The following is a 12,593-nucleotide window of genomic DNA, read 5'->3' on the forward strand; positions in this document are numbered from 1 at the left end:
GCACCCTGACTTCATTCCCAGAGCCCCAAACTGGCTGCAGATATTCTGTGCATTTGTGTGTCTAGAGTACGCACGATATTGGCACCACTGGCATATATTTGAAGAACGTTTCCCAAACAGCCACCATCTGCATGTAAATATAATGCTACATACACTCAAAGTTTTTTCCAGAATATGAGAGTAAAAGATGACAATTACCTGCCCTGTCATTTGCTAGAAAGAGCTCTGTTTTAAACTGAACCAAAGAAAAACCACAGACTTTTGTACCAGTGCCAGTATCTAAACATGTTTGGCTTCTGAGCGTCCCAAATTTCTGAAGTTCAAATCCGTTAATACATAAATCGACTCCTCAGCCGCCCTCTCACACACAGGCAAACCACACTGAGCTACTCACCGAACAGTCTGTCAGTGGGTCCCTCATGGTGAAATGTTTGCTTCAGTCCTTTTACCTATGCTCCGGCATTCAGGATGCTGTACCAAAAGTTGGGTGTGTCCTGGACTTCCGGGATTCAAAGGGCCTAGAGTACGTCAGTCCTTGTCAAACACCCCAAGGAGGAAGTCCCAGCCCTGGACTTTAATCCCGTTTGTTTTCTGAAAAAGCAAAGAATGGCTCCGGGTCAAGAGAGCTGGAGTGAGAGAGTGAGAATGACTCCTGTAAATACTTAGGGGTCAGAATACTGTGTCCTGAACTGTGTGGCCTTGAAAGAAAGTCCAGAGGTTATAAAGCGTTCCTGGTAATTCAGTCACTCAGGGCTGAGACTAGAGGGATTCTCTCAGCTTGCCATATTCACCTTGTTTTTTATTTTCTGTATTTCAGTTGCTGTGACACACGGGGGTCTTTTGGGTTGGGGAGGAGGGACTGCACCTTCCAGGGTTAGCTAATTCCTAGAGATAGTAGACAACTAGCTTATAAGCATGGCTTTGATATGCAATCCAACCATCCAGAGCTCAGACCCCCAATCACCTCCCTTATCTACCTCTCACACACCAAGCCAATAGTCCCCCTGCCCCAAATCACCCCAGGGCCAAGGTACCAAACAATTAAGACCACCCCTATATAACCATGACTATAGTGGAAAATGTCCAGAAAAAGCTACCAGGGAGCAGGCATGCATTAACTACCTCGAGGGGCCTAACACAACACAACCCTCACTACTGTCCCAAGAGGACCAAGAAGCCTAAGCTATCAAGTCAAGGAGGATTTTTCTATGTTCAACCTCATTTTAAAAAATCACTCAAAAGGATAAACAGAACCAGAAATCAGCCATCAGCAACTTATTTTTGATCGCTTTCTCTGCACCTGTGGCCCAGGGGTCAATCCTGAGATTTCCAGCTAATGGCCTGTTGCCTTGTGACAGCTGGTCTGTGGGCGGCTTTGCTCTGACTGGCAGACAGGTCCCCAGCCCAGAAGGAGCTCCATCCACACAGCCCAGGGGAACACTCCAGAGCTGCCCAGGTGACTCTGACTCCACCCATTTGCCCTTGATGTGCAAGTTCCATTCCCAGTCCCTGGAAATAACACATGAAGAGGGAGAGACAATGAGGGAGGAGGACTTGCCCTGTAATCTGAGGGAGGGGTCCTTAGTCAAGGACCACCATTCACACACTTAACAAGGTTCTCCCCTGAGCTTCTGCAAAGGAACGTTATCACTGTAGGTTACCACACGGAGCCGTAGCTATCGCAGGGCTAGAATTAGACCAGGCACCCATCATACTGAAAGAGTTTTAAGACAGATTGTAAAGTGAGGTTAGTAATATGTCACTCTGATATGTCCCACTGGAGGGCTTCCTTGCCTTCAGAGATGGTAGATAGACTTGGCTGGTGCCTTGGATCCAGGGCCTGGGGCAGCTCTGTGTCTTCCCCCAATTCCTGCTGCGCTTGGTCTCAGATCAGGCCCAACTCAGTTCAGAATGGGGAGACTGGCCTCCCTTGCCAACCCCACAAGAAATGCCATCACACCAAGCTTACCGTGGTCTCTGTGGCCCTCTGGGAGGTTGGTAGGACATGCTCACACCCATACTCCTCATGTGTGTCTCTCCCAGCAGGCTAACTAGCTTTCCCTTAGTCCTCTTGGAGAAATTAAAGTATCTCTATCTTACTACAGTATTCCTCCCACAGACTGTTGTACAGGCAGCTGGGTGTCCTGGCTGAATTTATACTGAGAATTAGAGTTTGGCTATTTGTTGAGCTTCTCAGAAGGGTGTTGGAATCTGCAACAAAACCTTGATTTTGGAGGTTAGAAAGAGGGCTGTATCAGTCACCTCTTGTCACAATAATGCTGTGTAATAAACAGAAAACCCAGTGGCTTCACATGACTTTACTTAGTTCGCAAGTGTGTGGTTTAGTTGGGTGATTCTTTGGGTCTCCCTGGCCCTACTCTTGCGAAAGCAGGTCATCTACAAATGTCTCTTGATCTTGGCAGGGCAGCTCTTCTGGGCTCCGCTGGTCGGGTGGCTTGCTGGGAGCTGAGGCGAGCCTTCCTCAGCCTGAAATCTAAGCCAGGCGGTTCTTGGGCGTGTTGAGGAGCCAAGAGAGTGAATGGAAGTGCTCAGGTCTCTCGAGGTGCAGGCGTGGAACCGACACACCATCACTTCCGCCCCATTCAGCTGACCAAAGCCAGTCACAGGCCAGCCCAAATTCAAGGGGGTGTGGGAGATTCCAGTCCTTAATGGGAGGAGCTGAGTCTCTCATTGCAAAGGGCACACACACAGAAAGGGGCAGAGGGCTGGGATTTGTTTTACATTCAACCCACTGCAACGGTCAGTTCATATTTGTTCTTCAGTGACTCAAGAGATAAAGCAGATAGGACACCAGAGGGGGATGGCTGAAATATGTCAGCCTTTCCCTTTCTTCAATTCAGCCTCAGGGGACCTGTCTGGAACTTCAGCAGAGATTGAGGTCAGGGAGAGAAATGAGGGGAGTTAAGTTCACGACAGACTCTAGACACAGATTTGGAGATAGGGTCATTCTCCCCTCTGACCCCGCATCCCATCCTACACATACTCTGCCACGCACACCTCCCCCGCTGCGGAGGGTAGGGGTGGGGACGAAGTAGCAGAGCGGGTTCTCCAAGGAGGCTGCAGCACCTGAGGCTGTGGCTGGTAAGGCACCTTGGCCAGGAGGTTTGTATTTGAGCATATGAGAATCCCCAATCTCTGACTCCCAGAAATGGCCCAGGGAGACTGGGAGGAGGAAGCTGAGTTCCTGTGTGAGCAAAAGGGGGAAGAGCTTATAGTTCTGGAATTGATATTAACATCACCTCGTTTGTATCTACAGGTTGATGAGAACTATATATAGTGAAGCATCTCAAAGAACGTATACTATACTTCTTTCAAAAGGTTGGTGCCCAAGGCATCCTTTTGAGTTCTCTCACTTCAGGTTTGTCTCTGGCCACATGTTCCTGGCTTGCACTCATTCTCTGGCTTCTTTCCAGTCCAGGCCTCCAGCTTGACCTACCGTTCGACCATTCGGATCCTCGTCTTCCTGCTTCCTTTCCCTGTGTGTGCTCAGCATTTGCCTGCTGGCATGGCCTCTCTGCAGAAAGAAAACCTGCAGTGGACGGATCTGGAAGACACCCCACCGCACCCCACCCACCCCTTTGTGTGCTTCCGCCAAAGAGGACACATCTGCTGAGTGTCTGTAAGCAGATGTTGGTGCCAGTAAGTTAGAAAGAAGGACCCCAAATGTAACAGAGGTTAAGGGCAGTTCAAAACTTGCCTTGAAGTTTCTTTAGTAGCCAAAGCATGCAAAGAATTGGAAATGGCGCAAACATCCATCAGTAGGGACCTGCTTAAATAACTTATGGTAATATGGGCTCACATTTAGAGGACTTACCATGTGTCAATATGTAATATTTGTAAAGATATTCTAAGTGCTTTGCAAATATTAACTTTTTAAATCATCATAGCAATCATTTGAGATAGATCTGTATAGATCCTAATAATACACATAGGAAAACTGAGGCACAAGATGCTTAAGTGACTTACCTAAGGTCACATAGTTAGGAGCGAGAGAGCTGGGATTCATCTAATTCCAGTGCTTCCGTGTTTCATAACTATGCTGCACTGCCACTCAACCCGGATGTTGGGAAAAAACAGATCCAAACAATGAGGATAGAATATAAAATATTTAGTTGTATATACTTAGAAACAGGCTGCAAAAGAATGAGTATGAGTGTAGTTTGGTACCTATATAAGAAAAAACATCCAGGCAGATATACACCAGGCAGACAATAGTATATCTCTGAAGGATGGGACTGTGGAGGACTCTTCCTTTCTAGGTCATACATTTCTATATAATTTTAACATTTGAAACAAACATGTATTGCTTTAGAAAACAAACAAGACAAATAACACTTTTTTAAAAGGATAACAATTATGCTAACTTTAATCTTTTAAAAAGTTAGAACTAATAAGTGAAATGGTGACAGCAGGCCTTGTTAGTCCATATCTTCAGGACTTTGCATAATGCTGGTTCCTTCTACCTAGAATTCCTTCTACCTTTATGTGGCCTTCGTGGGCTTTCATTTATCTCCAAAGTCCAGCTTGTGTCATTTTCCCCAGACACAGTACACTCTTGCCTTTGTACTATTGTTATCCACGGTTTGCCCTTCTTTTGATTCATTTACCCCATTGTGTCGAGATTATTCATTTCATGGTCTGCCTCCCACTCTACTCAGTGAACTCTTTATATAAAGTGTGTGGAGCAAAGTAAATGTCCAATAAATAATTGTTTTCACTTAATTGAATTCAACTCTGAGAAAGTGGCCCCGGTAGCTAGTTCCTCTCCATCCACAAGACGGAGAATGTTGCTTATGGATAGGCCTATATCTTCAGCTCTTGGGAAGCAGAGTTCAAAACACTGAGAGCAAAGATAAGTATGACCGGGCAGGAACTCTAAAATGGGAAATGGTCCAAATGCCCTTGGGAGACTCCACTGCTCTGATTAAAAATGGCCTTGACATGCAGGAAACTGAGAAGGAATCAGAAGAATCCCAAGGGGCCACTTAGAGAACTTTCTTGGAGAATTGTTGGTTAAAAATATATAAACATAGGAGATAAGAAAAGTCTTGGGACCAAGGATAAAATCAAAGGGTGGCCTAATGCTAAGAATAAATTTAAGAAAGCTGGAGTCTAAAATAAGCCAACTTCTGCAAAGTGTGCCAAGAACATCTGAGATAATTTTTACCGTATCTACAGCAAGAAGAATGTAAAGGGACAGCATCTGGGCTTGCGGCTGCTGGCCTCTGTTTCTGATGACAGAGTAAGCAGGAGCACTTGGTCAGGTTGCTGGGCTCCAGGGGTGAGAGGGTCAGGCAGAGAGCCTGGCCACCAGCGTGCCACATCTTCACTGTGCCTTGACACATCCTGCTTCTGAATCCTGGACGAAGCCCCCGCTCCCTGGACTGTTTGAGCTGACAGAGGACCAGTACCATCTCTGCAGCCATTCTAAGCACGTGAGAGCCACAGTGTTTACAAGACATGACATCACTTCCACCAATCACCCTCAGAGGGAACTATAGAAGCAATCTCATTCTGACTAAACAACGTTTTATTTTTAGTCTCTGGTTGCTGCAGTGATTAGTTTCCTTAAATTGCATATCTCTCCAAACCTGGAAGAAACATTTCTAAAGCCTTGCCTTAATGCATACATTAAAAAAAAAAAAAAAAAATGTACCTATGCCCAAAGACAGAGGATGAGAAAAAAAAAAAAAATCTGTCTAATTTAGAAGGACTAATGAGTGTTTTAAACTATAGCAGGAGTGGAGGAAGGGTAGGGGGGCGGGCACCCGGATATCGTTATTGTTAATAGCCAGCCTAATTTGTAGCATCTAAAGTAACTTTTTACGCTCAGTTTGTACTAATTGTCTTGTGGTTTTTAAAATTGCACAAAATAGGTGTTTTTTTTACCACTTTCTACTTCATAAAAATTACCTAATTTTTAAATTAAAGTCCAAATGGTCACAATTAACTTACACTTTATAAATACAAACCTGTATTCAGTGTGCTAGGGCTGAATTTTCATTGTTGTGCGTGTCCAAGTTCCATATATATTAATTTAAAATCTCCAGGTGCTGATGGAGAATAAAGGTGAAATCAAATAGATGAATTTGCATAAAACAAATTAGTGTAAATTTACTTTTCCCCAATAAGCCCTAGGAAATGAAAACTTAATGGACAACTAATTAAATATCAAGTCATCCTACAGCCGTGATCTATGGCTTGACTTCCCCCCAAAAAAGCCTAAGAAAAATATTTTACAAATGCAGATTAGTCTAAATTACATTATATCTTCATTGGATCACCTATGTTAATATTCATGTGCTATTACTTACATTTTCCTAAGCTCATCTAGGGCCAAACTTAACGGATTTCTATTAAAATGCACTCTGGAATGTCAAGAAGAGGTTTGCTTTTGTCTCCAGGGCACAGTATGAGTTTGGCATTTTTGCTTATGTAAATAAAGTGCCACCCAGGATTTATTTGCATTTTTCAGCATGGTTATACTTCTACGTTATAAATCATCGATTTATAGTTATTTCCTATAAATCATTGCCAGGTTATGGAGATAGAATCTTAGAAAACAAAAGCACTCCAAATGGTTATTTGCCTTGATTCCTTCTGCAACTGGAACTTAGGAGCCGGGGGATGGGTGTGAAGAGGAGGAGGAGCTTTACTATTTCCCTTTTCACATTTAGAATTCTATATGATGTGCTTGCATTACCTAGTCAGAAGTATAAACTAAGTTTTTAAAGCCGTTGCTCATCCCTGGGACTGAGGGCATGCAGTATATAAACCAGTTTACTCAGAACTTAGGTTCAGTCAACCAGCCCTCTGTGTACTTGTTTAAAATCTTCCCCTGTTGTCCTCTTACTCAAATTATTTAACCCCTTATTCAGCTTCTCCCGCAATGCTTCTGAAATGGTTCTCCTGAAAATCACCGTTTCTTTCATTTTTGCCTCTCGGAAGCATCTTGTACGATTGATAATTCATTGATGCCTACTCGTTCTTTCAGTCATTCAGTGAGGTCTGGTGTAGCCCCCTCTTTGATCCAGGCACTCTGAGGGGCACTAAGACGAATAAACTCCAATCCCTTCTTTCAAGAAGCTCAGTGTGATGAAGGAAGTTTATATTACATTGTGATAGGTTATATGAAAGAGGTCTTTACAGAAATGTGATGGGAACTCTAAAGACGTACCCTGATCAGCTTGGTTGGGGAAGGGGAGAATGCCAGAAAATGCTGGCAAGAGATGGTCACTCTTGCTGGTGCTCCAAGGGCACATACTAATTATCTGTGCATAAGAGAGTGTGGTGGTGTATTCAGAAGAGTTCCTTGAGTACACAGTTTGCGTGGGACTTTATATTATAGTTGAGGCTGAAGAGATACTCAGAGACGAGACATGGGAAGCCTTAGGTGCCAAGTTTTAACTTTAACCCAAAGGTAATTGGAGCCACACAGGGGTCTTCTTGCAGGTAGGATTTTAAGCATATTTGTGATATTCAGATGCACATTTCAGACCAATCACTCTGACAGCAGTATGAAGACTCTAGAAAAGGAAGACATAAGGATCAGGAAGACTGGGAACCTGTTGCCAGGAACCAGGAGAAAAATGGCGAGTCCTTAACTAACATGGAGAGGAAAGGGTAGAGTTTTAAAATGGAACCAGGATGACTTAGTGATGAATTGGATTGGGAGTAAACAATGAAGGAATGGTTGGATCTGGAATGAAGCCTAGGCTTCTGATATCTTCCCTAAGATTCCCTTCTCTATGGCCTCCATGGGAGGCACTAGAGGGCAGGAATTAATAGTATAGGCTTTGGAGCATGAAAAATATGGTTTTAAAAGTTGGCTGTACTGTACATTAATATGCTAATTTGGGGGGAAATTTCTTAAGCCCTTTAAGCTTCAATTTCCTGATAGGTAAAATGGAAGTAATATACCACATAACTCATAGCAAAGTGTACATAATAAATGTTCAATAAACACTAGCTGTTTACTATTACTGTTATCATTATCATTCTAATTTATTTTTGCCAAATAAAGTAAGACATTATTAAAGATGATTGTATTACACACAGAAAACACTGAAAACTGCAAATATTATAATTCAAAAATTGCAAAAAACTAACATGACTATTCTACTTAAACAATTTAGAATTCTCAAGAAGTTTTAGCTAATGTATTTTCTTCTTTCTCTAAACTTCCCTTTAAGTGGCTGAGACAGTTTGTATTGCTTTATTGCTCTTGGAACTCAAAGATGGCATTTTCATTTTCAAAAAGTGATCTTGCTGCATCTAAATATCTGAAAATTTCACTTGAGACATTATTAGGGTTTTGAAAACAAATATATTGATTTTAAACATTATCTCAAATTTACAGACAAATTGCAAGTTCAGTACACAGAATTTTTTCTTTTTTTCATACCTTAATAGCTTAGTGTGTATTTCCTACAAACAAGGACATTCTTCAACAAAACCACAATACAACCGTCGAAAGCAGGAAATTAACATTGGTTCATTACTACCATCTACTTCTCGGTTCCACCCACTGTCTTCATTATGTTCTCCATAGCAACAGGATGCAGTTCAGGATCATGCATTGCATCCAGTTGTCAAGTCTCCTTCGTCTCCTTCACTCTTTCAGAGTTCTTCAGTCTTTGCTTGACTTTCATGCCATTGAGCTGAAGATTACCAGTTCATTACTTTGTAGAACGCCCCTCCATTTGCATTTATCTGATATTTGCTCATGATGAGATTCAGGTTATGCATCTAATCATATATATGATTCCTGTTGGCAGGAATATCAACAGAAGTGATGCTGCTTTCTTATTGCATCCAATCAAGTGACTCAAGATTCCATTTGTAACATTACTGATGGCATTTACTTAATTAAGTTGGTGTCTGTCAGGCTTCTTTGCTGTAAAATTACAACTTTTGCCTTTGAGGTTAATAAACATGTTGCAGGGATGTACCTTGAAACTATGCAAACACCTCATTCCTCATCAAACTTTCAGTTTATTCATTTACTAATGTATATGAACTCACAGTTTCCCATTTTATTCAATGCATCATAATCAGTTACTATTACTAATTTTGATGCACAAAATGTCCTAACTTTGGCCAGTGAGAGCCCCATCAACTTGGTTCTGTGCCTTATACCATTTTCCCATCATTCTTTGAGCATTTCCTTGCTTTCTGGCTCGACACAATGTTCCATTCCAGTCTGTGCTTTCCTGCCCAGCCCTGGATTTAGCCACTTCTTCATGGAGCCCTGGTTCCTGTCAGTGGAGAATGGATTTAGGATGGATTTAGAGACCAAGACCTGGGGCACTAGTTGTGTTCACTGGGGAGTCACTGGTTCCAGACCCTGAGGTGGACACCTAGGGAATGTAGAATATAAATACACTCACATATACACAGATATATACTTACATTTATTTTTTATCTATTTATATTTATTTTGATATCTATCTATATATTTATTTGATATATTCATTATATATTTATATTTATCTTGATATCTATCTACATATTGAAAACCATGAGTTTACATGGGTACTTATAATTTCTTTTTTTTTTTGAGGCTGGAACAACACAAGCTTTATTCAATGGCCAAAGAATGGAGAAGGGGGCACCTAGTTCACAAATCAACTTCTCCATGTATTTATAATTTTAATCCAATACTACTAAGTTCATTCAGTTTTCTCCCCCTCCATATTTGTAATTCCCTTTTCTGACAGTGGCTCCCATTATCCTTAATATATTATATATTTGGTCAATTGCCCTGCATGTAACCAATCTCCCACTGCAGCCACTCCGACTTTCTATGCCAGGCTGCGCCTCTGCGGGGATGCCCTCATCCTCCTGCTCAGGCTCAAGGCCTTATGTTGGGCCCCACCTTGTATGGGCACCCTCTTCACCCATCCACCTCCAGTTCTCCATGCGGTGCTGTCCTCCCTCTGGAGAAATGTCCATAAGCCCATGTGGCCTCCAGCACCCAACCCTGGGCCATCATGACTCCCTCACCTGGCACAGACATCACCCTGCTCTGTCCCATCCTGGGCGTTAGGACCGAACAGGTCAGGAAGAGAAGGAAAGGAAGGGAGAAAGAGGCAGAAGGGAAGGTCATCATTATCATTAACATCATTGTATTTCTTTCTATCTTGGTTATCAGTGAGTTCTTTGCTGGCTTATCTTCTTCCTTGTATCTGTCTACTCTGGGCATTTCCCGAAGTTCTGCTTCAGCAGGCAACAGGGGAACAACTCAGAGCTTGGACTAAGTTATCTGCATCACTGCTTTCTGGCTCTGAGACCTTGGCAAGGTTCTTATCCTCTTTGTGCATCTGTCTCTCTATCTGAAAAAGTGGAAACAATAATGGTACCTAGTTACAGACCCATCTTTCCAATTCTGGGCACACATTTCCAGATGAATGGGCTCACATCAGCTCAAATTCAAAATGTAAAAATCAGCTCATTTTTCCCTTACAAAACATCTTCATCTTCCTGAATTTCCTATTTCTGTAAATATATACATTCATTCTACAAGCATTTATTGAGTGCTTACTATGCAGCAAGTGTGGTGGCTAAGGATCCAGATGTAAAAAGCAAGGTCTTTGTCCCCAAGATGCTTACAATCAGGTGAGGAAGGTAGTGTGATAAGCACCCTGATGGAGTTAAATGGTTGCACCTTTTCTTCTCTAGGAAGAGTATCACGTTCCACCTTTCTAGCAGGAGGACCATACAAGAGTTAGCGGATGGAGAAGAGGAAAATGGCCTTCTAGGCAGAGTGAGTAGTATGGCCAAAATGCCAGAGATATAACACAACAGAGCATGTTCTGAGACTATGGACTTGAGAACTAGGTCGAGAGAGGCCATGGGGAGGGATGAGGATGGAGTGAGAGGTGACAGGGTTTAGGGGGCACGGCTGAGGGCTTACTCACTGGTTCTCCTATACCCTTTTTATCAAATGCCCTTCCTCTTCCTACTTGACTCATCCAGATCCTATCCATTCTTGTTGGCTTTCTCCTTGAAACCTTTTCTTACCTGATCCTTAAGCAACTTCCCTTTCCTCTGAACTTTTCTGGCAATGACTATACTACAGTGTATTTTATATGATGACGATAACAATGTCTTATATATGTAGAGTAATTACAGTTTTCAAGAGCATTTTACCTTTATCATAAAGTTTGATCTACATACTAGAACAAGTGTTATTTCTTTTACAGCTACCTGACCCATTAAAATAACCACTGCTTGTGCCCTGCCCCTCTAAGTAGATTGAGAACTCCTTCAATTCAGCAGCTTTGCCTTTGTCTTATTTATATCTCTCACAATGCCTACCAGAAAGCCTCATAGAGGATTGGTGCTCAAGACATGTATTGTCTTAATATTGATGTGAATTTTATTGAATTCATTAGCATTGTAGTGTTTTCAGCTAGCATGGCATAAATTGTCTCATATATTCTCAGAAATGACTTGTAAGTGGTATAACTAAGAAATGGCAGCACTGGAAGTATAGTATGTCAGGGCTCTGTTCTATGAACCATCCATCTAGTGCCCTCAACTGAGAGAAAAAAACACTCATTACTTTTAAAAACTTTAGGGACCCTTTTGAACTCATCTGTGGTGATATGTCTCCAAATGGCCTGGCATCCTACACTTTGCTTGCTGGCTGGCTTACTGGGTAGTTACTAGTAGCCTGGGTCAATAAAACTAATAGGAAACAGGAGTTTTATCCTGATAATCTAATTAACTGCTGCGACTCAAAAAAGGAAGGCTGGTAATCGCCCTTTTATTTCCTATAACCTCCTCTCTCTCTAGCGCTCCATCCCTACTCACCCTTAGGAGTACTTCCCTACGAAATTTTCAGCCGAGTCTTAAAACTTAGATGTCTGAATAACTAGTTCCACTACCTAGATATCTTCTATCCTTCTAACCTGCAATGTGTTGAATTATTGAACTGTTTGAATTGGTTCCTTTTAAACCTGTGTTCTGGGTTATATGTTTGCCCTTACAAGCTCCCAGGGTTAGGTTGGGGAAAGATGTATGTGCCTTGTGAACTGGAAAGCTGCAGTGAGCTTGGAAAATTGAGTTCAATCACTGATGTATTAGGTTTATTGAGAATCTCCCATAAGAAGGGGCCCTGATGTATCTGAGAGCACTAAACAATATAACATTGAAAAGAGGGAAAACAGGGATGAAAACTAGAGGGGTAAAATTCTGAAATCTGTAAGAAAAATTAAAGGTGGTAATAAGAAAAAGCCAGTGGACAATTCAAATGCGGTAGAAAGCTGGGCATCCCAAGTCTTCAGAAACAAAGGCAAATATTGGAAGAAGTGCAATGTACTAGGAAGATACAGGTATAAGTTTTGAAATCACTCAGGTCTAGGGTCAAATCTCACCTCTACTGCTCGATAGCTGGGTGACAGAGATCCATGACTTCTCTGAGTCCCAGTTTCTGCATCTATAAATTGTGGGTGATTGTGGCGCGCTGGTAAATATTTAACAACTGGATCATACAAACAAACAAACAAACAAACATCTCAATTTTCAGGTTTTGCCCATTGCCATAGAGTAAATACTTCCACCACAGC

General features: G+C 42.1%; 1 protein-coding gene across 3 annotated transcripts in view; it reads right to left on the reverse strand.

The window, feature by feature from the left end:
• NOSTRIN (nitric oxide synthase trafficking) overlaps nt 1-497 on the reverse strand; it is a 57,022-nt gene extending 56,525 nt beyond the window's left edge. For all 3 annotated transcript variants that reach the window (XM_068543946.1, XM_068543945.1, XM_068543943.1), the window contains exon 1: nt 395-497. In XM_068543946.1, coding sequence (XP_068400047.1) covers nt 395-421 — 27 coding nt within the window. In that variant the 5' untranslated portion in view covers nt 422-497. The remainder of the gene's footprint in view (nt 1-394) is intronic.
• Nucleotides 498-12,593: the final 12,096 nt, after the last annotated feature.

The sequence above is a fragment of the Eschrichtius robustus genome, chromosome 5 (genome assembly GCF_028021215.1).
Source record: "Eschrichtius robustus isolate mEscRob2 chromosome 5, mEscRob2.pri, whole genome shotgun sequence".
NCBI lineage: Eukaryota > Metazoa > Chordata > Mammalia > Artiodactyla > Eschrichtiidae > Eschrichtius > Eschrichtius robustus.